The following is a 25,904-nucleotide window of genomic DNA, read 5'->3' as shown; positions in this document are numbered from 1 at the left end:
AAGGAAATTTAAATTCTTCAACATATAAATTTGGATAGACTTTAAGATCCTTCTAAATTTTGCGATCAATCTGAACAAGCAAAACAAACCGGAAGTTTACTGGAACGCAGCTTGTGAATTTCATGTTTACAAAAAATCAGAAGACATACACAAAACAACCTACTTTCTGTTGTTGCATATATATATATGCTACAAATTACCTGTTCTTGGTCGAAGAACTTCCTTGATGCCTGCGGTAAGCCCCTGAGTGCCATCAATGGGTTCTTCGGGCCAGGGCAGCCCAACTTACCGGCAACATGTGGACCGTAGGTTGATCGGCGCGGTCAGCATCGCCCAGTCAGCTTTACCAGTACTTGTAATATTTCTTCGTAGTTTAGACGGGTCAGTCTTTACACTCTCGCCAACGTTAACGTTATAATTTCACGGCATACTACAGACGTCATTCCTACCGGAAGATTCGACTCTACTCTAGACGTACTCTTTAGTATTAAAATCTGTCCCCGAGTCTACCTCTGTATTTTCGGTGATTTATGACAAGTTTCTCAACGAATAGTCCTCCTGGGACCAGTGTAGGGAAAGAAGGCAGTTAACTTACCGGTACTGATTAAATTAATAGTAAGACAGCCTTACCAAACTGCCAGTTTCAACCAAACTTTGCGGGTATGTTTGTATTTGGTCTGAAAAAAATCCCAGCGCAAACCTTGTCATGTATAGAATAACGTCGGGTTCCGGCCGCGATATTTTGCGCCGCGGTTTTTGACTGAATCCTCTTTTTATATTAATACATATGAACAGTATGTACAAATAATTTCTCTCTACCTTGATTTCTATGAAAACACTTACCACAAAGTCGCCAAGCCGATACCACAATGGATGACGGGATAGCGTCACAACATCACCGTCGCCATCTTGTTATTTTGGTAGAGAGGGAAGTATGGCGATTGTCGTAAATCCCCGTGTAGATGTTAGCATTAGAGGGCCACCTTATTCTAGCACGCAATAACATATAGCGTTACACTTTAATCATCGTTATTGCACATTCTTGCCCAGATGGGCTAAGTTATAGCCCGGTATATAACCGCCGGTAAAGAATACTTTGGTCCGATATTTGCTTCGAGCTGTTGACCAACTCACTCACACACACATGCTTTTCGGCGACCCTACTTATTCATAACTTCGCCATTTAGATGGCCCCACCATCACACTCTCGTCAACGTTGTAATTTTACTGTACACCCCTCAATATCATTCAGAAATATTTGAAATACATTGTAAATATGTCGCCGACTCTACGTGGATATTATCGGCGATTCAATGTTTCTCAACGAAAACTCCTCTCGGTCCTGTTGAAGACTCTGTGAGTGGAGGAAAGAAAGCAACAAGTTAACTTTCTGACTAATACTAAGACTAAATCAAACGTTGGCATTTGGTCTAAATATAAAATCCCCAGTGTAAACATATGATGTTTAAAATTCACGTCATCAGGCCACACCACATTTCGGCAGGCTCATTTCGGAGCATTTCCCGTACGTGCGATCAGATCGCATCTCGGCGATCTGCGAGTTCCCGCCTTCAAGCGGAGAAATTCGCACACACATGATGGCCTGCCCCTCATTTCGGCGATCTGCGCGTTGCTGCTCTCAGGTGGCCAAAATCGCACACACAGCCGATTTGCGCGTTACCGCTCTCCGGTGGCCAAAATCGACATGCGATATGGTGAAACGCGACGTTCGAGTTTCTCCAAATCGCATACTAAAGCCTACCTGCGCGCAGACGTGAAAGGTATTCGTACAGACGAGGAAGTTTTTTCTGTGCAGACGAGGAAGGTATTCGTGCACACGTGGAAGGTATTCGCGCAGACGTGGAAGGTATTCGCACAGACGTGGAAGGTATTCGCGCAGACGTGGAAGGTATTCGCGCAGACACGCAGGGCTGTACTTACGGGCCACCGTATCTCACCCCACAAGACCTGCACTGCTTCTTCTAGCGGAACGTACAGGCACTGCAGCGTGGACGCACGCACACAAACATAGATGCCAAACAAATACAATGTGGACTTATTGACATGGCGGCCGCCAAATATTATATAACTGTTATGCAGGCCTAGGCTACATGACATGTTGTGAGGAAGTGGTTTATTCTAGATTGCTGTATTTGGTATGTTAAATATGAAGCTAAATTATTGAGCTTTTAGAAGGTGTGTTGGACCGTACTTCACATCCTACAGTCACAAGTAGGATTTGTTTCTGTCAGTGACAGAGACATTGAATAACGTTACGAATGATCAAAAATAACGCAAGGTTGACTAACTTATCTGACGAGGAAAGTTTGCAATAAGAACTGACGATAAGACTCCAAAGAGACTTATTAAGTGCCTGGGATTTCGGAGGCCATGTTGATCTGAGTCATCTTTGAGGTTTGATAGGCCTTTGATATTATGAGAGTGTCTGGTTTCAGTACAATCATTCTTTGCAACGTGGTTCGTGTTGTGTTTTCTTTTATTTATTTATTTTTTGGGGGGAAGAGGGGGATGCAACTTAGGCATTGTCAACTAAATGGTCCTAAATTCCAAAATCTGACACATTTTGACAGGTACCCGAGCTATAATGATAACAGTCTCTGTCACAAAATGTGTTACATTCTGGAACGTTACACAGAATCAAGCAAGCAATGCGTACATTTTATTACGGTCTTCAAAACACCTCAATTTGATTCTTTGACCAAAACTAGAAATATCATAGCCAAAGGTGCTACTCTGTGTATTTTGAAATTAAAGCACTAAATAATTTGTAATGTTTCTGTTTGCAATTTTCAAAAGGTAAGTACAAAACGTCAAATGTAGAAAAAAAATCGCTACAGACGAGTAGGGTCATTCCTCAAACCGTTGCTACGGTAACCCATATGCCAACAGACCCATATCGATCTCAGCTGCCTTACAGCACGGATCTATTCACGCCATGGCGTCCTTCCAAAGGTAATTACTGGTCTTTTGTTCAGTCACATCCACCCAGAAAACAACTGAGTTGTGTTGTCAGTTTTAGTACATGTTTGCGGAGTGGGGTTTTCTGTTTTATGTCACTCCCGTTGTTAAGAAATGAAATTTTAGGAGGGGTTTCAGACCACGGCGTACGAAGAATGTTCTGAAACAACACAGAACAATTGTTATTGACACAACAAAAATGCAGCGACTTTCGTAAGGTCTTCTATAACTATAAAATACATACAAACAAACAAACAAACAAAAAAAGAGCGAACGTAACGCCTGATAACCGAGAACAATTTTCTTGGTGGTAAATTAGCTGGAAAGTTTAACAAGTATGTCAGTTGTGCAAGTGAATTTATGCTGTTTTTTATGTACGTTTAGTGATTTTTGCTGCATCTTGTTACAAATCTTTGACCCAATTCTGCACTGCGAACTGCTAGAAAGTTGAAAGCTCAGATTGGTCTTGAATAACCGTCCTTTCACGTGTCTCCGTTTGCTTGGATGTTGTTGATTTTTTCATGAAGAAAGCTATATAAAACTGACAACTGTGTTCACAACGTTGCTGAATTTCTAACAAAATAGTTCCCCAAAATTAGTCTAGTCGTCACGTTTCCTCGCAATATGTCTTGAGGTTGTTTGCGTCAATACAAAAAATCACGTTCGTCACTGTCTGTTGAGCTTGATTTTTTAAGAGAGAATATTTCAATTTGGAATTTGAATGTCCAAAGCAAGGTAAGTGAGAACTTGTCACATTGTACAATGACTGTCAGTCAATAACCAAAGCGAGTTTGTTCTCTAGTAGACTCTACAGTCAAAGAGTTCTCCATCCATATTAGGTTTTTGGCCTTTTAACAATCCGACACTTACACAATTGAACTGAAATGGCCCTGTTAGTTGAAGGTTTTGTTGCTACAGTGAGTGTCGGAACTTGGGGTTGGGGGGGGGGGGGGACACAACACCGAATTGTAGCGGTATGTTCGACTGCAACTTTTTATACAACCGATATTGTGCGGAAAATTGACGATATTCTAGAGAAGTCTCGGCCATCTGCCAGCAAAGTTATTGTTATCTATATCTTGAACAGGATATAAATTCTTATTTGTTGTTGAAATGATCTAAATCAAGGTGTTTGGTCGCAGATCTACACTCGGTCATCTACACTCCCTCGTCGTAGCTTAGCGGGAGGAATGATAACACGCTTCGAAACATTTTAAAGTGCTTTTATCAATTATGAGTTAATGGTGAGGATAAATGTCGCCTATCTTGGTTGTTCAGTGGATTTCTGTTTTGAATATGATAAAATCAAGTAATGTTTCTTGTCTTCTTCCCAAACAAATCTGTACCAAAATGTAATTGTCGGTCCAGATGACCTGAAACAAACTGCGATCATTCCTCCTCGCGTTCGAATATGACACACAATCATTCCGTTGCCAAGGTGACCACATGACAACAAAGTCATCTCGATCTCAGCTGCCTTACAGCACAGGTCACGATAACGCCATGGCGTCCTTTCAAAGGTGATTACTGGTCTTTTGTTGTGTTCAACTTTCCTGAGAAAGAACGTAAGTGTGTTTTGTAGTCACAATCAAAGTGTCAGTGGTGTGATTTAGCCTTTTCTAACTGTTATAGGCCGTAAAAAAGTGATTTTAACGGGCGTTTCTATCGGCAAACTTAGGCCTGTTCTAAAGTCGCACAGTCATTTTTTTTACGTATTTACGGTCCTTTCAAAGGTGATTCCTGGTCTTTTGTTGTGTTCAACTTTCCGGAGAAACAACTGAGTTGTGTTTGTAGTCACAATCAAAGTTTCAGTGGTGTGATTTAGCCTTTTCTAACTGTTATAGGCCGTAAAAAAGTGATTTTAACGGGCGTTTCTATCGGCAAACTTAGGCCTGTTCCAAAGTCGCACAGTCATTTTTTTTACGTATTTACGGTCATTTCAAAGGTGATTCCTGGTCTTTTGTTGTGTTCACCTTTCCGGAGAAACAACTGAGTTGTGTTTGTAGTCACAATCAAAGTTTCAGTGGTGTGATTTAGCCTTTTTTAACTGTTGTAGGCCGTAAAAAAAGTGATGTCGCCAAACTTAGGCCTGTTCTAAAGTCGTACAGTCATTTTCATACAAACACTTGTTTGCGTACTTACGGAGATGAAATATCTCGAGTCCGTTAACTGTTCTGTGAGGACTGCACACCAGATATGTTTCTTGTCTAAATATGTCATGATGTCAATGATTTCTCTGAACTCATTTTGAAATATTAATAGCTTCGTTAGCAATTTGACATTTGGGGAACTAATTCTCAATCCCATGCACTGTTCTACAGTGTACATGTATATGTCTACTATACTGTGAGTGTTGTATTGCTAATTAAAATGTGTCACAAACAAAAAATCTCTTATTTTATTATTGCAGCGACTTCGAAAACTACAGCAGTGATGATGAGGAGGCCCTATGGCAACCTAGGTAAGATATAAAGACAGTCTGACATTTTGATTTAGTATTGTAAATAATGCTTGTATGTGAGAAAAGGGTGGCGTCGTGTTGAATAAGAGAAATTACCCTACACTTGGCTCACAATGATATTTTCTTTCAGACTGCCCCCAATCCAAGAAGAGCCGGAAGATGAGTCAAGGTAAGGTGTTTTCATTTACGTTTTCAATTGTCAATGCTAATGTACATGCATCATAGCCACAAATAATCTTTTAGTTTGTAGGTTCAATTTTTCTAAAGCTCATTTATGTAAGTCTTATGTTCATTCTGTTGTCTACTTTTATTATATTCTGTTGTTATATTTGTATTACATTGTGTTTTAAATGGACTTCAGGAAGACTAGTGATTGTATTTCCTATTGGAGAAAATTAGAAAAAAAGCTAAACCAAACCTTGGAATCGAAATTTGTTTCAGCTCTCTGGAGTGGGACAGTGATGACGATTTTGAGGAAATGGAGAGGAGGTGCAATGAGCTAGAAGATGGGGCGGTAGCTCAGGAGGTGAAAGAGGAGGGAGAGAAGAAGGAAGGAGAGAAAGAGGAAGGAGAGAAAGAGGAGGGAGAGGTGGAAGGACAGAAGACACAAGGAGAGGAACAGGAGGGAGAGAAGAAGGAGGAGGGACAGAGAGAAGAGAGACAGGAGAGGGAAAACCCTGGAAACACTTGGTCATTCCCACGCCTGACATCATACGTAATAAGGTAACACTTTCCATGCTTGGATCTTTCAAAGACTCTTTGTTACACTATTTCTCGCTGTCAGGGACTGATCGGGCCTCCTTCACAAGTGATAGTGGAACTTATCTTGGCCATAATTTTTACCTCCATGGAAAATGGAGGTATTGTTTTTGGCGTGTCTGTGTGTCTGTCTGTGTGTGTGTGTGTGTGTGTGTGTGTGTCTGTCTGTCTGTCTGTGTGTATTTCCGCAACTTTGTAGGCGGCATAACTTCACAACGCCTTTATGGATTGTGATGATATTTGGTATGCTGATAAGTCTTAGGAAGACAAAGGTCAAGGTCAAATATGGGCCTCCTGGTGGATGACCTTGATACTGCAGCATAACTCCCGATTTTTGTATCTTTTGTCCTGATCAAGCTATGGTCTTGACTTTTTGGTGACAGATAGCTGTTCCTGTCAGGAATAAGTGGTGTGGGTTTGTTCCCCCTAGCAGCTTGTTCTGGAACTGCAGGAGACTTTCTGGCGCAATCTTTAAAAGCTAATTAGTCCAGATAGGAACAACGTATTTTCATCATATTTGGTGTGTAGCTAGCTGAGAGAGAGTTGTACATACTGAAATGCAAATTATGCAAATGAGGACTTAATTTGCATAATTAAGGAGGAAATTCTATAGTTACAGTGTTTTATATAATAGTTCATTTATACATGTAATCTATTTGATCTGTGGCAGGAGGAACATCAACAGATACCAATTATGCTAACGATGACCTAATTTCCATAATTGATGTGAAAATTCTGTGACTCCTTATTGGTGAATGATGGGAATTTTATACCTCTCGACATGTGTAAGATACTTAAAGGTTAACACACCATTATACATATATTATGTTAACGTAGATGTCATTTGCATAATCAATGAGGACATGTTGAAAGGAAGTATGGCAAAGCAAGCCCATATTTCATGGAGGTATGAGATCTCGGAACTCTTGTTTGCAATAAGATCTCCATGAAACCAGGTATGTAAGATCAAGATGATAGCACCAAATTGATGTATTGAATGAACTGACAAACGTAATTTTTTGCTTTTACAGTTCAAGTTCTTCTGATGAAGAGGAATGTGATGCAAAAGAGTTGAAGAAGCAACTAACCTTGGCAAAAGATGAAATTCAAGTGAAGACCTTGTAAGTAGACCGAAGATCTGATGCTATATAGGCAGCTTGTAATATATTTCAAACCATTTATATCTCTACAATAAGTTTAATTTTGCAATTCATTGCACGGGTATATTTTTTAAGGATAAATTTTCAAAGGGTAGGTAAATCATGATAAAAATGGGGATTTAAAAACATTGTCACTTGAATCAGGTAAATCATAGATGAAAGAAAACCCAAACTTTTGTTTTGTTTTGCAGGCATATCAACATTCATGTGCGAGAGATCAAACGACTGGAGAAGTTGAACTCTGAGCTGACTGCTAAAAACAACAGGCTTGATCGGTCAGTCTTTTTTTACTCTTCTGTAGAAATAATTCTTTTCTTTGAAATTAGATATCACATCATGGTATGTTCGATCTAGATTTTACTATGGACACTGTGAGTGCAAGGTATGTAACCACCAACTCTGTCAGTTAGTTGATTATTTAAAAAGTAGATGGTGCAATTTTTTATGTAGGAGCTCTCTCTTTTTTATGAAGAAGGAGCTCTTGTTTTCTAAAGTTGAGGAATTCTAGCTGGCCTAATGACTGTATGTTACACATATTTTCTACATTTCGTACAGCGCACAGTCGTCACCAGGCAAAAGGCAGCAGTTCGAAATGTAAGTAACAGCATTTTGTAAATTACTATCATTATATATGTACTTTTTCGAAGAGTATGGCTACTTAGATTCCATAATTAAGATTCTCAACTTTCAGAACAAAGGTACAGAATTATAAGTACACTAGAAAATTTGCCATTCATAGCAAGTCTCATTACAATAGGAAACACAACGCATTGATTTTGAAACTTTTAAAATCTTTCATAAAATGTGTGGCATTAGTAGTCACTCATCACACAATTATCTTCCTTTTTTTGTTTACTCAATAGTTTTAAATCTTTCCCCGGAAGTTTACACTGGAACTTAAACCTCTATCACCAACAGGCTGAATACTGCACTGAGGCATGAAGTACAAGAGCTCAAGGCAAAGCTCGAACACTCCATTGACGAAAGTGACGAGTAAGGAAATACTTATTTATTCTGCTGATCTAGCTATTTACTCTGCTTTTATCTAACGTTGCATGTATATTTAGGTATTGGAAATCGGTTTAGACAAGAGAAAAAATGCCTATCCACTTTTGTGTATAGCTGTTACTTGGAGGTGAAGTATTTTTCAGACGTATCTCTCTCTGTCCGTCGCTCGCTCTCATTGTGTGCATCTCCAACTGCTGTGCTTAAAAATATGTGTATAATGAAACGTCATCGTGACATTAGATCAAAATCAATTTAAAAACCCGAAATTCCCCAAGCAACTTATCCTTTGTCCTTTATGTTTCAGCATAATCCTGCAGTTGGAAGATAAACTGGCGGGTGCAAATACCAGGTGCAAGAACATGTGGTCCCTCTTCCGAGAAGCAAGCAGGTACGTCAAAACTAGAAATGTCTGACCCAACAGAAAGGGGTCCAGACTGTCTGAAATAGTGAGAAATCCAATGATAACATAGTCAAAATCTCTGGGATATTCAACTAAAAGCGTATTAGCACTACCTAGGGCGATAACAAACTATATCATAACCTCTCAATTGTTCTTTACATGAATGATTTTTCATTCACTTTAATCAAATATTTTTCTCACATTTTTCACACTTGTAGCGAACTGGAAGAGATGAAGAAGGCAGCAGAAGAGTTTAAGATGACACAGAGGTGTCTCGAGGCCGACATTCGATACGAAGAAGAGAAAAATGGGAAACTGAAAAGGTATGCAACGCCATTTTCTTACTAAGGTTACTTCTCAGAAGACATTATTTGATATACATATAAGAAATGTATTGTACATGATAAAAACCAATCATGTTAACCAATGAGTTTTTCTTTCTATGCTTGTCATAGGGAGCTGGAAGAAACAAAGAAAACATCTGAGAAATTTCCAGAAATGAAAGAGTTACTTGAGGCTTCTGTTGAACACGAGCGAGGTGAAAACGCAAAACTGAAAAGGTATGAAATGTTTTGAAATATAGATTTTGGTCAATTTTTTGCACAAAATTGACAAGAACGGATAGTTATATTCTATTTATCTTTGTAAACTAACTAACTTGAATTCATGTTTTGTTGGGTGTTGCAGGGAACTGGAAAAGGCAGAGAACGCAGCAAAAGACTTTGCAAAGATGAAGGAGTCTCTTCAGGCTGACGTTCTACACGAACAAGCCGAAAATGCAAAACTGAAAAAGTATGTATTCGCTGACAGAGCTTAGTATGTAAATTAGTCCTTATAAAAAGGACGTACCTAACTCGACAGTGGACAGCTCGTTTAAATTTTTTTTTTCTTTTGAAACAATTTTCCTCTCAACGAAATAACTCTATAACCATGGCAAAGTATTTTTAAAAATATTATACAGATATGTTATGGCTGTAATCCATTTATCTTATTGTTCTAGGGAGCTGGAAGAGACAAAAAGTGCATCAGAAGGACTAGCAAAAGTGAAGGAATCTCTTCAAGCCACAGTAGAACATGAACAAAAGGAAAGTGCAAGGCTGAAAAGGTATGCATTAGTTTGTAATATGTTAGCATAGAACTATTTCCTAAAATAGATGCCAAGTATTCTCATTGTCATTGAACCATATTCAATCCAGTTGACCGACAAGTACATGTTTTTCCCTTGTAGGGAACTGAAAGAGACAAAGAAGGTGTCCGAAGGATTTGTGAAAGTGAAGGAGTCTTTGCAAGCGACTGTTCAACATGAACAAGAAGAAAATGCAAGACTTAAAAGGTGTGTATTTCTTGCAATAGATGTTGCGTTGGATTATCTAGTTTGCGGATAACGTTATATTATGAATGCCATGTAAACGTCTACTTAATTTTGCGTCCAATTGCTTTGTTTTGACTCAAAGATGGATTTTCTAAAGCCATGTCTTCTTTAAAGGTTCTTTTGGCTATATTTTGAAGTCTTCTTTTATTCCGAAAGGGAGCTGGAAGAGACTAAGAAGGCTTCAGAGAGACTGGTAGAAGCAAAGGAGTCCCTTCAGGCAACTGTTCTACAAGAACAAGAAGAAAATTCTAGGCTGACAAAGTATGTTTCTCATGTTTTCTGTACTCTGATTTTGACAAATTGTGACTCTTAAAAATCATGTTTTTATGTATTCTTAAACGTTCTTTATTATATGTTAAAGGGAACTGAAAGAGGCAAAGAATGCAGCAGAGAGGTTCGCAAAAGTAAAGCAGTCTCTCAAGGCTGAGATGCAGCATGAACAAGAAGAAAATGCAAGGCTAAAAAGGTATGTTTTCGCTGCAATGAACAATCTTCAACGATTCCCTGTTTTATGTATGTAATGTTATAAAGTTTGTAATGTAATTGAACAATGACTGGCTGTTCATCATAAGCAAGGAAGCATGTTTAACTCTCATATTTGTCATGACAGAGCACTCGAGGAGTCCAAGTTGGCCAGAGAAAATCACGTGAAACAGAACAAGACCGAGCTACGTGCGATGCTTAGAGAAGAGCTGGGGTAAGAAGTTTTAGGAGAAGCATGTGCACGTGAATCTCACTCATCAAAAGATTTCTTTCAAGTCTTTTTACGTACTTAAATCATGATGCTATATAAACATTGATAGCGTTTTTCCTTGGCTAATGTTTTGATTACATCACAGGAAACTGGAAGTGCTTCAAGGTGCCTACAGCAACAAGCTTGATGCACTTAGGAAGGAGAATGACGCCCTGGAGCGTTCAGTCAGCTCTCTCTCTGACAGGAACAACGATCTCACCAGGTAAGTACATCATACTATTATGTTTCCTATCCAGGTTTTACACACTCCTCGTATCATTTTTCTGAATAATAGGAACAGTACCTTTCCCATGTTTTTGCATTTATTATACATCCAGTCATAAGCTACGTTTGTGTTCTTTATAAGTTAAACTGCGTTTGTTTGACACAGTGAGCTGGCAGAGGCAAAGAAGGTTGTTTTGGAGAAAGAGACTCTGGAGATAACTGTGAAGAAATTGACTTTGGTCAACAAGAAACAAGCAAAGTAAGGACCTATCTTGTATATGTATTTTCACGGAATATATGTACTTTCACAGAATTATTATCAGTTGCATAATGCCTTGCAACAGTGTCACTATAAAATATACAATTATTCATATGTACTACGTGGTTGCAGAAAGCTGGATGTCGCAAAAAAGGCATACACCAAAGTTGCGAGGACACTGGAGAAGCTGCAAGAAGATTCATCTTCAGTTGAGTCTCTGGGGCTGCCAAAGGGCAACAGCACGATCGCTGGGTGAGTGTAACATGTAGCTCTATTACCACAAATGTTGGTCTTGTATGACAGATGAACAGTCATTCAAATTTTGTCCAAATGATAAATATTACTGCGGCACTACTACATAGTATTGAAGAGTAAGTAAGAATGCTTGTGACCTGAATACTTCTGACCTCAATGTTCTAAGAAAATGCGGTGGTTTAGAATGCTATTTGGTAATCTTAACATTTGAAGATATGTTTATTGTCCCTTCTATTTGCTTATTTTTTTCACAGTGAACTGGAGTCCAAGAAGGCCTTAAGCAACATGGTTGATGTGTTGAAAGAAGAAAACGAGGCACTGCAGTCTTCAGTTGGCCTCCTGTCGGAGCGATGCAGCAATCTCATGAAGTGAGCTCCTCTTACTCTTTACCTCTGACGAATGTCCAGCTATTTCAAATTAATCTATTGACAGACTCTCGAGGTTTTGTCTATAAAATGTAAATCCTCTCCTTGACTGTTGCTTATACAAAGATAACTATATTGCTTTGTATTCAACTATAAATCTACATGTATTTGCTGACATAGGGAGCTTGCAAACCTCGATATAGCTGCACAGGAAACTCTAGAGGCAACTGCGCATCGCCTGACCATGGACAACAAGAGACAAGCACAGTAAGTAGAGCATGCTTCTTTAAAGTTTATTAGTAGTTTTGTCCAATATGGTAATCGTAGGCATAGCTTAACTTAACTGCATATCCATCTGTATCTAACTGTCCATCCTTTTATATTGGAAATTAAATACAATGTACGTACATGATTATATTTTATTGGCCTCGTTCTTTTTATTTATAATGTTGTTCACAGTGATTACAATCATAATAGGTTTACCACAGGAAACATGGAATTCAATGTTATCATTTTTTAAATGCATTGTTTCAGCAAACTTAATATTACTTTTTTCGAGCTGAATCGTAGTTTTTTGGTTCCACAGGATTGTCCAGAATAAAGAACAACTGCTAGCAAAACTTGAGTTCAACAATAAGTCAATTCAACAGAAACTACACGCTGAGAATAGCAAGCTGTCTAGGTAAATAAATAAATAAGATAAATAAATTAAAGCGTTTAGACGTTTATCAGCAGTATATCATTTTAGCACTTTTTTGTCTTTTTTAAAGTAATAATTGGGTTTATCATATACATGTATATGTATCCAGGTGCTAGTTATATCCAGGTGCTAGTTATATATGCATGTCTTTCTATTGCTTTTATTCCTTGAAATGTAATATTCGGCAGCTTTTATTGACCTCATCTTTTGTTGTTTCAGTAAACTGGAAGAGACACGCAACGTGATTGGTAACTTAAGATATGAAAATGAAACACTGAAGCGCTCAATGAAGGGCCTGACTACCAGGAACAACCTTTTGAACAAGTACGTGAATTGAATTCTGTTCTAGAAGCACCGTTCTTTTAGAATTTTAATTCATAAAAATGACTGGCTACAATCTACTTTATAGCCACGGAACAATTGTCAATTTACATGTATTGCTGATTGTTCTTCGGGCGTTTACTAACGCTGTTTACTCTATGTCACGCACACAGGAGAGTGGCAATGCTCGATGAGTACTTTGAAAAGCAGCGATCTAGAAAGGTCTGTATCATGCCTCGTATATATTTGTTTTCATTTAAGTTTGTCAGAAAAATTGGAGGTGAAATTGAATTCTTTTATGAAATCTATATGGATACTTGTGCATCATTCACGAATTCTTGAGAGCCAAATAGACTGAATTCTAATTTTCTCTTGCTGGTAATTGTGCTTTTTGTCACTGAAAAATCAAGCCTTAACAAGTGACCAAGGATCCTTATGTCTAATCTTTCTAACCCTGACCAGCCTGAAGACCCAGCCACACCAAGCAGACACATGGCGTCAGCCAGGATGGGGGATGGAAGAAGGCGTCTGTTTGAGGAACGTGGGGAGGGGCATCAGGGAGAAATATTCTTGTAGAAAATGATAACGAACGTAATTTTTAATTTAATCTAATTTAATTTTAGTTGCATTTCATCTCATTTTTCCGTAACAATGGAATGAGATGAAATATTTAATAAATAACTTTTCTATATGTGAGCTGTATGCAATACAGAATTTTAAAATGTGTATGAAAATATGACAAGTTGTATGTGTATGTGTTTGTGTACCATATCTTGTCACGTGGATTTTATGAAAAAGCAATGAGCTGGCCTCATTGAGAAAAAATATTTTTGTATATGCATATTCCGTGCATAACACGTGTATGATGTCATTTGTACTGTCCTACACGTCTCTAGTGCCTAACACAATATTTATAACTTTTGCAACCAAATTGTTATACCAGGCACTTAAAATGCACTGTTGCACAGTATGTACGTATCAGAATACCTCAACAGAGGCAGAGTGCATATGTGGTAATTTGACATATGTGACAGGCAAAATGTGTGAACATTGTATTTTTTCTATGGAATAAATGGTACTGAATGTTCTACCGTGCATATCAGTCTAGTCTAGTCTTTCAACAGTGTTTTGTCAAAATAACCGGAGAAAGAATACCACAGAGGATACAGAGTGGATATTCTACAATTTGACATGTGATGGGCGAGAATCTGTGAACATAATATTTTTTCTATGGAATAAATGGTACTGAATGTTCTACCGTGCATATCAGTCTAGTCTAGTCTTTCAACAGTGTTTTGTCAAAATGACACAGAGGATACAGAGTGGATATGTGACAATTTGACATATGATGGGCGAGAATGTGTGAACATTATATTTTTTCTATGGAATAAATGATACTGAATGTTCTATCCACGTTCGTCTTTGTTGTAAATGACTCTGTTAATGGTCGAATGATTAAGGACAAATAAAATACTTTCAGTTTTGCGGTCTTTCCACAATTGTACAAATGTTTTTTTTAACCAAAATGAGGGGGGTATAAATGGGTATATGAGCTCTAAGGCATTGCAATTTTGCATAAGGCTTTAATAGAATTTAATCTCACAAATTTCAACTCAGAGGACCGGACATGTACTAAAAGTGTGTGAACATGACTAGAGAAAAGAAAGAAAGACCTGTCCTGTACACAACAAAACCTCAACATTGCCACAACCATCGTTTTTTAGCTATTAGTTCAAAGAGGGAATTATCAAAGATCTGATTTGCGACAATCAAAGACAGGCGTTTTGTTTTCAACCCTTAAAACTGCCCGCAGCACGATATGACTGCGACTTCACTTTCTTGTTGATGAAAGAATATTATGTATATGTAGTCACTACAACCTGGCACCTGCTTTGAGTAGCTAGTTTTGATTGGTTTCTAGCTGGAGAAAAGATTTTCCCAACAATTAGTCGGCGTTACAGGCAGTTAAAGCGACATAATTTGTAGAAATACTCCTTTGTGACGGATCCAGTTATGAATACAAAAAAAAAACAATGAAAACGAACAGTCAATTTTTTCTCTCGCTTGTGTGGACCGTGGATGGTGTGATACCTCATTTTGTGGAACGTTAAACTGGATACAGTATTAGCTTGATAATTATTGTCCAAATACTTGTACATACATGCATCTTTGAAGTATTTGATTGCGAAGGTATGGTTGAAATGGTCTAAGTAAATCCTGGACAGATTTTCGAAGTGTGCATATTACTTATGGAAATCATTTTACTGACACAATCAAGACAAATACTCAAGTATAGATCATTCAGAAGCATTTAATATCAGAAATTAATCATGATACATCGTTTGTCAAAATATGTTTCACATAATTGTCATTATATTCTTTGTCGTCGGGACAATACTGTACAAACGTACTGTCACGTGTACAGTCAACACTGTAAAAGATTATCAGAATGTCCGGTGAAGTGTTGCCAACCAACAGCAAGATAAACTGCGCCAATTAGGCCGCTGTAGGACGACTCTGACAGCAACAATTCAGTGTGCGAACCGAGCACAGTTTAATCAGGAGCTGACACAAAGAACAAAGATGGCGAACAACATGGCCGCCCCACGAGGCGGGTGACCTCCAGGGGTCATGACCTACACATGTAAGGTCAACCTTAATAACATAGTGGCGTGATCTCTTTTCCTTTCAAAATAGATTTACAATCGCCTACTATATTGTAACGAAAACAAAGTGTGAACAAATCTTTCTTGTTCTAAGAGACATCTTAATGACTAGTGGAATGATCTTCTTGTCGTCTGACATAAATCTGCGACCGTCTGCTTTTTGTAACGAGAACAGTAATGTTAACAAACTTTCTTGCTCTAGGATCTTCTTTTCTATACGTTGCGATTGTTAATAACAAGAATTCTCTTAATGTAAACTTTGCCATCTCTTCCTGCATAATAAAGATAGATATAAATGACTGATATCACTTGTGTTGGCTTACTTTCTTTTCCATGGGAGAGGTTACTATACTGGCATGATAAATACAGTGTAAGTTGTCGGAGAGTCTTAATTCAGGGTATATAGTGTCCATTTTGAAGGAATAAACTGTGTTTGAAATGTTCTGTCTTAAGAGTTCTGTAGTAGGATTATGTGGTTATAAAGTCTTTCAGGTAATCCGGTGGCTGGGTGGGTCGGCCTGATCGTCGTGGAGCTGGTGCGGAGGGGGGGTCAGGTGGGTGGTGTTCTCGTACTGCTACTGCAGGTGGGGTGGCAAGGATGTCAGGTGGCACAGGAAAGTTCTGGTACTGGTCCATTTCTGGTACTGGAGGTGGGGTGGCCTGGAGATCTGGTGGTGCCGGGAAGTTCTGACGCTCGTCGCTAGAGGCATACTCGGACTCAGACTCCTCTTCACTGCATGCTGGATGGCGGTCGTGAGGTGGGACCTGGTTTGGAACCAGATAGCACTCCGCCAGACGGATCTTGTAGGACCTAGACCGTAGCTGTCGACCGATGAACTTGGAGATGTATGCAAAGTCTCTGTGTACGGCGGTAACAATGTATTTGTTGCGAGTTTGTGATTTGGTTTTGTCGGCGTAGAGGTAAACCAAATCTCCAACGGTGATAGGAGGGGCAATTTTGACCTTTGTAGTAGGGGTTTTTGAGTTCGCACTGGGTGTGTGATTGTCCAATCGTCGTCGGTTCTGATCTTCTAGCAGAGACTTGTCGGATAGTGGGATTTGCTTGCCATTGAATTGGTCTCGTTGGAAGAGGTACTCTCTGGAGGACAAGCCATTTGAACGAACTTTGGCATTAACATGTGCTGTCACTACAGCAAGTTGAGCCGGTGTAATTGGCTGGCCTAGGGGATCGACCTTGCAAAGCTCTTCCCTAATCTCTCTGATTGCCCTTTCTGCCACAGGGTTCTTATTAATGTTCTTGTATTCCCCTATGTCAATCTGTAGGCGGTTCTCTGCTAGCCAGGAATCCTTAACCAGGGTTTGGAATCCCGGGGCGGGATCGCAGCGGATGGTGGCGGGCGGACCGTCCAAAAGGTGTAGAGGAGTGCACAAGGTAATCAGACCATCACGGAGAGTACTTGATGTTTCATCAGGGATGATTTGGGTGGTCGTATATGATGTACTGCACTCCCTGACAACAAGGATGTTCTGCCGGGCTCGTTTCATGACGTCCGCAGCGAACGTAGTGAAGATGGTCTGGGGAGGGGGCTCAGTCGTGAAAGTGGGTGGAACAGGGATGCGGCATTTGAGTGCTGTGCATTGATCGCATGCTGTTGTGACTTTCTGGACGACGGCGTCCATGCTTAAGGCATAGAAATATCTCGACATTACCGCCTTGAGCTGGTGTTGAGTCGGATGCCCCAGCTTCAGATGGATGGCAGTGGCTAGTCCGTGCACTACAGTACGGGGGACTACAATTCGGTCTCTTGCTACGCCAAACATGTCTCTGTTGGGCACAACCAGCAAACCGTCAGTAGTGATGATGGCCTTTGACAGGTAGGCTTTGATGTCTGCAATGTTCTTTTCTTTTTTGGAGGGGCGTGTGCCCTGCTGGAGATGGGCGTAGACACGTCTTAGTGATGCACAAGAGCTCTGGATTGCGATCCAAGCACTGCGGCTAGTGTAGATCGGACTGCTGAGGTCTGAATCTTTGCCGACAGTGGCTGTGTTGATGACTGGTTCTTCGCTTAGAGCTTGTACAAAGGAACATATTTGGCAGTGGCTGTCAGTACACTCCAACGGGTGACGGCTTGCAAAGTCTGTTGACAGGTTGTACTTCCCACCGATATGCTTGACGGTAATCGGAAACTGGCTGACTGCTGCCAAGAAGGTTGACACTCTTGGGCTGTACGAGAATTCGCCACGTCGAAGCTTCTCAACTGCTTCTACGCAGGGTTTGGAATCAGTAAGGATGAACGCTGGTTTTGTAGTTTGTATGAGGTAGGGCTTGAAGTGTTTCAGTGCTGAGGTGATCGCAAGGGCTTCCAGCTCACAGGGTAGCCACTGACGCTGGTATTTTTTTAATTGCAGCTGAAAAAACCCCCACCACTCTGGTGTTGTTGTCTCTGCGGATAAACAGCGTGGCACCTATTCCTGCTGGTCTTACTGCAGCGTCAGTAGTGATCCACAGTTCATCATCTGGTCTGGGCAGGACTACGGCTTGATGTGCGTCAAGGCCCCGCTGAGCCTTGCGGAACAATGACAGCTTGTCATCTGTCCACTGGATGGTATCGCTGGATGAACGACCTGCTACCATATCGTCCAATGGACCCAGGAGGACTGATGTTCCTGGAATGACGCGGGATAGAGCCTTGTAAGAACCTATGTACGATCTGAGGGCAGTCACAGATGGTGGTGGGGATGCTGTAGCCAGAGTGCACAAGGTGTGGTGTGAAGCTGATATGGTTCCCTGGTTCCAGTGCCAACCAAGTATGGTTGTCTTGGCTGGGCAGATGACAGTCTTGGTTGGGGACAGCCGTAGTGCGCAGTTGTGCAATGCCTTTAGGACAGCGTTCCAGTTGGCGAGGAGCTCTTCAAAGCTATTGCCTCCACAGTACAAGTCATCTGCTATTTTGGCAACCACTCCCTGCATCAGGAGGTCCCCCAAAGCGCGTGACATCAGTTCTTCCAATGCTGTCTCACTTCCGGGCATACCCATGGCGCTGCGACAGTATACCCTGATCCCCTTGAATGGAGTTACAATGCCGCAGTACTTGCGTGACGTGGGGTGTAAGGGTATCTGGTGATAGGCGGCTGTTAAGTCTGATACTATGATGTACTTCCAACAGGCAATTTGGCGCAAAACTTGATTGATGTTTGGGAGAAGGGATGGTTGAGGTTTGCAGTACTTAGCTACGTCGGTGAAAGCGGTTACCAGCCGGTGACCACCATTTGGCTTATTGACCAGAAAGGAGGGGTTAAGATATTCTACAACTGTATCTGCAGACTCTGGTGTACCTATCACACCCCGTGTCTCTAGCTCGTCCAGCTCCTGCTGTAACTGTACCAAACGGTTTCTTCCGTAAAGTGGGAGACGCCCTTTCCTTTGTGGTGGTTGTGCAGGGCCCATGTTTACTACTGCATGGATAGGACCAACCGCACCGTTGTAGCCTGGAAAGTTTGTGTTGAAGACCTCGTCAAAGTTCTGAAGCACAGATGACATGCGATACCGTTGTGTAGAACTAAGGATATTATCAGGGTCTAGCTGGACTGTGTCAGATGAGAAGGCTTCAGGCTTGTGCATTGGGACATGGGTAGGAACTGTGAGCTCTGTAGGTACATGTAGCTTATTGTCTGGGGGAATTTCCTCAACCGGAACCACCGGGATGGCATTGAATAAGTGCATGTGTTTGGTCACATGGACAGGTGAACTGGAAATGTTGGGTACTCGTACGTATCCTGCAATGTTCCGGTATGTCCCTTGTTGAAAAGCCGCCAAGTGCTCAGGAGACAGGGAGTTCTGACGGGGTTCCAGGGCGACATCTGGGTAGTTATCTAGTGCTGCTGGTAATTGAAGCTCCAGGTAATCGTTGGGCCAAAGTGTGGTTGATTTGTCGTGCATGCGGAGTAGATTGTTGGTGATGCGGTGTATGCGTGGTTGGGGTGGCTTCGAGGACGGTGAATAGTCGGTGATGGAGCCATCAGGAAGATGGATTTGACGTGTCTGGAAGTTGATGGTGAAACCGTTAGCTTCAAGGAAAGGACTTCCAGCTATGATAGGAGAGGCCAAGTCTGTTACCACGAGAGCGTCAAACCGAAGTGGGCTCTTGCGTCTGAAAAATGTGGTTCTGCACTCACCTAGGATACCGGTCATTTGTCCCCCATCTGCCTGGCTTGGTGTTTGCGAGGTGTTGGGGTTTATGCGTAGCCCCAGGCGCTTTGCCTCGTCGGCACGGATCATGCTAGACTCTGCCCCTGAGTCTAGCAGAATGCGGATTGGCTGCCCACCGTGGAAGACTTCCAAATGTGGGTAGGCACGAACGGTGACTCTTGACAGGAGGGGAGACTGGTCGTCAGCAAAGGACGTGGTTTCAGTGCGAAGGACGCTGGGTTCCTCTTCATCAGAAGGGTTAACATCACTGTCATCAGCTACCTCAACGGCTCTCGTTCGCACCATGTATTTTTTATCTTGTTCAGGTAGATATGGGCAAACACTCAGGTAATGATCAAACACTGGCCTGCCTGCCTGCTGGCAAAGTGGGCATGCTTTCTTCTGAAGCGTAGGTTTTGATCGACGGCTCCGGCCTTGTTGAGCTCTTGAGAATGGTTTGCGGGTCTGTTCGAGACGGAGGGTCCTGATCTCCTCATTACTATGGAGCTCATCGAGCAAAGATGTGAGTGCTAATGATATCTCTGGTTTGATGGAAGCCAGGGTCTTGTGTCTTAACTCTGAACCGTACCTTTGTTTCACAAGAGCGGGAAGATCTGGGTGGAGCATTTTGAGCCACAACAATACAATCATGTTTTCAAGGGACGGTGTGACCTCTTCGTCGGCAGTCACTGCTTCCCCCTGGTGGGTAATGCCCCCGCTGTCGTTAACAAATTGTCCTCCACCGCGGCTGTTAAACGTTGGTACAAATCTTCTGGACGCTCATTTGGCTCTTGCTTGATGTTGGCAATATCGAGGAAAAACCTCCAGTAGCTTGGAAACCAAAATGGAGGCGTATTGCCTGCCAGATATCAGACAATGATGTACTTGCCTTGATGATGCGGTTTCTTGTGATTATTGGGCAGAAGTTCGCTATTTGTCCCAGCATCAATTCTAAGCTCGCCGCCTTCTGCGCCGCCGTTCTGCGTTGCGCCACTGGGACGTCCTCCCCATCGTCGGCGAAGCCTCGATGTTCCACTGTTGGTGCCCGCTTCTGCCATGTTACGCCTTCAGCCAGGAACGGCGCGAAACTTTGGTCCAGAGATAAGACGTAGATGAGATTGCTGCGCCAATTTTCGTACGAGTTGATTGACTCCGTACGTGTCAAACACCACTGCTTCGGTGCCCGGTTCGCTGTTGCCATCCTGGTCGTTGTGAATGCGGTTTTCTAATTTTTTAGGGTTGACGGCGTTGACTCTGGATCTCGCCGCTGCCACCACGCCAATTAGGCCGCTGTAGGACGACTCTGACAGCAACAATTCAGTGTGCGAACCGAGCACAGTTTAATCAGGAGCTGACACAAAGAACAAAGATGGCGAACAACATGGCCGCCCCACGAGGCGGGTGACCTCCAGGGGTCATGACCTACACATGTAAGGTCAACCTTAATAACATAGTGGCGCTGTACTGTGCTCGATCCTCGTACATTGGGCATTTTAACAAAGTATGACACCACATCGGCACTCTTTTATAGAGAAATATTATTCCCCCAATATTATATAATTATTTTCTGTACATATTTGTGTCAATACCTGTCTGCTAATTAAAATCAGAAGGTGTGTTGTGCATCATTCAGTCACATACTGTACACACGTTTATACAGTCACATGTGCAAACTCACCATATCATATACATTTCTCTCACATGAAATTACTTAGATACAAACATATTTTTTCTCAATGAGGCCAGCTCATTGACATTGTTTTTTCCATTAACGGATACACCGCTGTACAGATAATATTATTTCAAATATACACGGTGTAGGGTTATTTTACAACTCCAAACAAGACATGCTTTATATTTGATACAGTGCACAACTGGCATTTATAATTCGACAGGCTGCTCCTCTTTCAATTGAAGTTCAAAGACAAGCTTCCTTCCATCCCCCATGCTGTGTTTGGATGGTGTGGCTGGGTCTTCCCTCTAGTGGTAACAGAAAATCAAATATGAGAAGGAATAGTATCTACAACATTAAATAATCAGGAGTATACCGTCTTTGTTCGTCTCAATTTGGCGCACATCTTCTGGCAAATGGTACAGCTTGGAGTTACACAATAGCCCAGTTATCATACCGAGACTATCAAATTCAGCTTATCAAGTGTTCTAGAGACTCTTCTAATGTCAGGATTGCCTTTTAGGACAAGAATTAAGCCTCCAATTTTCTGACAAAAATTTGTAAAATACAATTCACAGCATGTAACCTATTAACAGTACATGATACAGACCTTTCTGAATACACCCTTTTTCATGTGCTCCAACACACCCTTGAAGTCTGCTATTCCACTGTGTTAAAACAAAGGATAAAGTAAGTTCAATTTCTTAACAATAAACAATAAACTGTAAAGTGTATTAACATCACTTTTCTGCCCTTATTAAGAAATTAGTAATTGGCTTTACAATTCAAACACGATCAGAACAGTGCTTCAACTAATGAGATTTAAAAAAGCATTCAAGCATGTAAACTTTAAAAGATATTTTTTACCTGTTGATGATGTTGTCCCGGTCCATCAGAACGCTCAGCGAGCGCTTCAGAGCCTCGTTTGCCTGTTGTAATGCGGTGATCTTGTTGTTTGAGGATTTCTGTGATTTTTCCAGTTTACTGTGACAACAAAAGAAAAAGGTCAATAAAACACGTCTTGCTAATAATTAACACTTATACATTTGCAAACGCTATCATCCCGATTACAAGATATTAGACCTTAATTAAACTTGAAAAGACATGATTAGTTCGACTTAGACAAAATGGTTCGTACTCTGGTCAACCTAAAAAATAGAAAAGTTTATTTTTATGACTGTGAGTGATCTTTTACCTGGTTATCCTGTCATTCTCAGCCAGCAGCTTTTCGCTCGCGCAAAGATACAGCTGAATGGCCTTATTGCTGGTCTCCAGGTCAGCCTGCAGCTGTTCTCTATCCTCTAACATCCTGCAGAATGATAAAAGAGAGTCTATGAAAAAAATTAACGTTATAGGAAAATGGGAGGAGCGTTAACCTGAGGTGAACGTTAATATAAGGATTTTGCTCTGACAATGTCTTTATAAAATTGAAAATTTAAGAAAGAAAATCTGTAGTCAAAGGAAGCAGGTTCTTACTTTGCTTGTTTCTTATTTTCCAAAGTCAGCTGCTGCACAGTTGCCTCTAGGATTTCCTTCTCCTGTGCAGCTTTTTCCAGGGTGAGGTTGGCAAGCTCCCTGCAAAGAAAAAAAGAAGATTGCTTCTTCTGTGTGACAGGCATAAAGAAATATCTAAATGGAAAGATCTATATCTAATATAATGAATTTTCACAAAAAATGTCTGAGCATATTCTCTAATTATGCACTATAACAATAGTGTGAACATAAAACTACTATTAGTCAAACTCACTCAGTGACTGTGCTGTTGTCCTTTGTCAGCTCCAGTGACTCAACTGAAGATGAGTCCTCGGTGTCCTCTGCCGTGCTGCTATGGTCTGTATCTTCTTGCAGCTTCTGAAGTGTCGCCAGAACCTTGCTGTATGCCTTCTTGGCGAAATCTAGCTTTCTGCAACAGCAAAGTATTGATCATGAAAAACTGCACTACAGTACGTTTCTGAAGCTCTTTAGGGGATTCGTCTTCAATGAATTCTATCCATGGTTATGATATTTTGCGGAGATATTTCTTACTTTGCTTGTTCCTTGTTGACCAAAGCAAGCTTCTTTACAGTTGCCTCCTGAGTCTCCTTTCCCAGAACAACCATCTTAGTCTCTGCCAGCTCCCTGTGTCAAACACGCAGCGTTAATTTAACTACAAGGCATAAAATACCATGTAATGGCACAGGAGTTTGGATAATACAATGCAAAAAATCCGGAGAATCTGCTTATTATTTTCACCCTTAATAAAACGTCTAGAAGGTGGGTGGCGCAACACCTAAGCTAAAAAAAACATGAAATTTACCTGGTGAGATTGTTGTTCTTGTCTGAAAGAAAGCTGACTGAACGCTCCAGGGCCTCATTTTCCCTTTTCAACGCAGCAATCTCATCCCTTAAAGCACACTGAAACATTTCCAGTTTCCTGCAAAACAAAAGATGTGAAAAAATGTCACACTGATATGACATTATAACCAACGAAGTAATAATAGCATAAGACCTGAAAGAAACCTAGTTGATAAAAATAATACCTAACAAAATATTCTTCAAAGATTTAGTAGCTCCAGTACGGAATTATGGATCTTAAACTCAAGGCAATGCTATACAATAACCGAAACTCGATAGGATACAAATAAAAAGTTAGTTTGTACAAATAGTTTAAAATTTTGAGTGAGATTTGGCTTTACTTCTTACCCCAGCTCTTCTTGAAACATATCTCGCATCTCGGTCTTGCTCTTTCCCACACGATCTTCCTCGGCGAGCTTGGACTCCTCAAGTTCTCTACAGTAACAAATAACACACTGAATCAGACAATGCAATAAGTAGTATAAAACATATCATGACAAATCATGACCAAAAGCTATCCACTGCACATTGGTCTAGTCATGTGTCTTGTGCATGGCTATATGTATTTCTTTAAGTGTAGAATCATGTAGTCCTGATATATTCAAATAACATTAAGTATAGCTTACTAGCTTATGGCAGACATCTTTACCAAACAATTAATAACCAAAGTTAATAAGTTTATATACATACTTTCTAAGCCTTGCATTTTCTTCTTGTTTCTGTTGAATTGTAGCCTGGAGACACTTCTTTACTTTTGCGAACGCGTCTGTTGCATTCTTTGCAGTTTCTTGCAGTTCCCTTTAATAATGACAATGACAATTATGTTTATTTCCACATTCATGCCCATGAGAACTAAGCGCAGTACATATAACACACTGAATCAGACAATGCAATGAGTAGTATAAAACATATTATGCAAATCATGACCAAAAGCTATCCACTGCACATTGGTCTAGTCATGTGTCTTGTACATGGCTACAGACATGTATTTCTTTAAGTGTAGAATCGTGTAGTCCTGATATATTCAAATAACATTAAGTATAGCTTACTAGCTTATGGCAGACATCTTTACCAAATAATTAAGTTAATAAGTTTATGTACATACTTTCTTAGACTTGCATTTTCTTCTTGTTTCTGTTGAATTTTAGCCTGGAGACACTCCTTTACTTTTGCGAACGCTTCTGTTGCATTCTTTGCAGTTTCTTGCAGTTTCCTTAAAAAGAAGTAATGACAATGACAACTAGAAAAGTAACATTTGCAAAGCAAATGCAAAATGTTTACCTTCGGACATGGTCTGCCCTGTTAATTTTTACTCAAACATATTCACATACATATACTACTAGCATATGGTGCAGAGCAGACCATGAAGTTTGCAACATTATGTAACCCAACACCAGTCACCATGGTAACAGACGTCAACAAATCATGTCATTGGCCAGGTCAAAGGTTAGTGTTTGGAGAAGAGGAAATTGAGTAAAAACAATATGTTTTCCTTCGGTAAACATAATGTTTGTGCCCATGAGATTCATGCCCATGAGAGCTAAGCGCAGTACATGTAGTTTCACTTGAGTCGCATAGACACTAAAATTCTACAGAAGTGCTACGCTACAGTTAACAGTTATAAAACATTAACGACAATAATGACAATAATTATGATATAAAATGAATATGGTTGTGAATGAATAAATGAATAAAAATATCATACATTATGAAACATTAAGGAAAATAAAAAAAAGAAAGACAATAAATCTCATGTTCATCTTACGTTTTACCTTATGTCCAAAAGGGAAAAAGATTCCAATAGAGGTTACACTGTCTTTATCGATATGTTCGGCATAATATCTAATATTAGATGTTCTTAGAATCCATCCATATATCACAAGGAAACACATACTTGATCAGCCTCGCATTGTCTTCTTGTTCTTGCTGAACTGTGGCCTCAAGAGACTCATTGGCTTTTGCAAATCTCTCTGAAGCCTTCTTTGTCTCCTCCAGCTCCCTGTGATAATGAAAAAAAGATTTGAAGTAAAACTATAAGATCTATAAGAAAGAATTTTAGATTCTATTTAGAGAATCCAGTAACAA

At 40.4% G+C, this 25,904-nt stretch overlaps 4 protein-coding genes across 4 annotated transcripts in view; 2 read left to right on the top strand and 2 right to left on the bottom strand.

The window, feature by feature from the left end:
• Positions 1-2,920: 2,920 nt before the first annotated feature.
• On the top strand, positions 2,921-11,983 carry LOC109484779 (cingulin-like). Its single transcript, XM_019788144.1, has 21 exons — positions 2,921-2,973; positions 5,390-5,440; positions 5,571-5,609; positions 5,882-6,163; positions 7,231-7,320; positions 7,551-7,634; positions 7,915-7,953; positions 8,278-8,352; positions 8,672-8,755; positions 8,986-9,090; positions 9,223-9,327; positions 9,455-9,559; positions 9,768-9,872; positions 9,996-10,100; positions 10,296-10,400; positions 10,501-10,605; positions 10,750-10,836; positions 10,979-11,095; positions 11,264-11,356; positions 11,489-11,608; positions 11,866-11,983. The coding sequence occupies exons 1-21, from the start codon at positions 2,957-2,959 to the stop codon at positions 11,981-11,983; spliced, it is 2,031 nt and encodes a 676-aa protein (XP_019643703.1). The 5' UTR covers positions 2,921-2,956.
• Positions 11,984-12,199: 216 nt separating this feature from the next.
• On the top strand, positions 12,200-14,194 carry LOC109484838. Its single transcript, XM_019788195.1, has 5 exons — positions 12,200-12,243; positions 12,563-12,658; positions 12,896-13,000; positions 13,171-13,219; positions 13,460-14,194. Exons 1-5 carry the CDS (start codon positions 12,221-12,223, stop codon positions 13,571-13,573), a joined length of 387 nt encoding a protein of 128 aa, XP_019643754.1. The 5' UTR covers positions 12,200-12,220; the 3' UTR covers positions 13,574-14,194.
• Positions 14,195-19,601: 5,407 nt separating this feature from the next.
• LOC109484836 lies at positions 19,602-21,266 on the bottom strand. Its single transcript, XM_019788193.1, has 2 exons — positions 19,801-21,266; positions 19,602-19,666 (listed from the first exon to the last, which is right to left on the bottom strand). Exons 1-2 carry the CDS (start codon positions 20,462-20,464, stop codon positions 19,644-19,646), a joined length of 687 nt encoding a protein of 228 aa, XP_019643752.1. The 5' UTR covers positions 20,465-21,266; the 3' UTR covers positions 19,602-19,643.
• A 1,410-nt stretch (positions 21,267-22,676) lies between these two features.
• The window catches only part of LOC109484778 (trichohyalin-like), a 9,400-nt gene continuing 6,172 nt past the window's right edge, over positions 22,677-25,904 (bottom strand). The window contains exons 13-19 of the mRNA XM_019788143.1: positions 24,925-25,032; positions 24,510-24,617; positions 24,168-24,254; positions 23,782-23,898; positions 23,233-23,388; positions 22,962-23,060; positions 22,677-22,794 (exon numbers count right to left, since the gene is read on the bottom strand). Of these exons, the coding sequence (XP_019643702.1) occupies positions 22,677-22,794; positions 22,962-23,060; positions 23,233-23,388; positions 23,782-23,898; positions 24,168-24,254; positions 24,510-24,617; positions 24,925-25,032 (793 nt within the window). The remainder of the gene's footprint in view (positions 22,795-22,961; positions 23,061-23,232; positions 23,389-23,781; positions 23,899-24,167; positions 24,255-24,509; positions 24,618-24,924; positions 25,033-25,904) is intronic.

This window comes from Branchiostoma belcheri, unplaced genomic scaffold (genome assembly GCF_001625305.1).
Source record: "Branchiostoma belcheri isolate BF01 breed outbred unplaced genomic scaffold, Haploidv18h27 scaffold70, whole genome shotgun sequence".
NCBI lineage: Eukaryota > Metazoa > Chordata > Leptocardii > Amphioxiformes > Branchiostomatidae > Branchiostoma > Branchiostoma belcheri.
Note: the sequence above shows the minus strand (reverse complement) of the source record. Positions and strands in the feature narration are given on the sequence as shown.

What these genes read in the sequence shown, in the direction of transcription:
- LOC109484836 (XM_019788193.1), bottom strand. Translation starts at nt 20,464, where the DNA reads ATGATTGTATTGTTGTGGCTCAAAATGCTCCACCCAGATCTTCCCGCT. An exon ending in ACAAATGACCGGTATCCTAG is followed by an intron (nt 19,667 to 19,800) that starts GTGAGTGCAGAA and finishes ATCAACTTCCAG; the next exon opens with ACACGTCAAATCCATCTTCC.
- LOC109484779 (XM_019788144.1), top strand. An exon ending in GAAATTCAAGTGAAGACCTT is followed by an intron (nt 7,321 to 7,550) that starts GTAAGTAGACCG and finishes TTTGTTTTGCAG; the next exon opens with GCATATCAACATTCATGTGC. An exon ending in AAAAACAACAGGCTTGATCG is followed by an intron (nt 7,635 to 7,914) that starts GTCAGTCTTTTT and finishes CATTTCGTACAG; the next exon opens with CGCACAGTCGTCACCAGGCA.
- LOC109484838 (XM_019788195.1), top strand. Translation starts at nt 12,221, where the DNA reads ATGGACAACAAGAGACAAGCACA. An exon ending in GAGAATAGCAAGCTGTCTAG is followed by an intron (nt 12,659 to 12,895) that starts GTAAATAAATAA and finishes TTGTTGTTTCAG; the next exon opens with TAAACTGGAAGAGACACGCA. An exon ending in AAAAGCAGCGATCTAGAAAG is followed by an intron (nt 13,220 to 13,459) that starts GTCTGTATCATG and finishes AACCCTGACCAG; the next exon opens with CCTGAAGACCCAGCCACACC.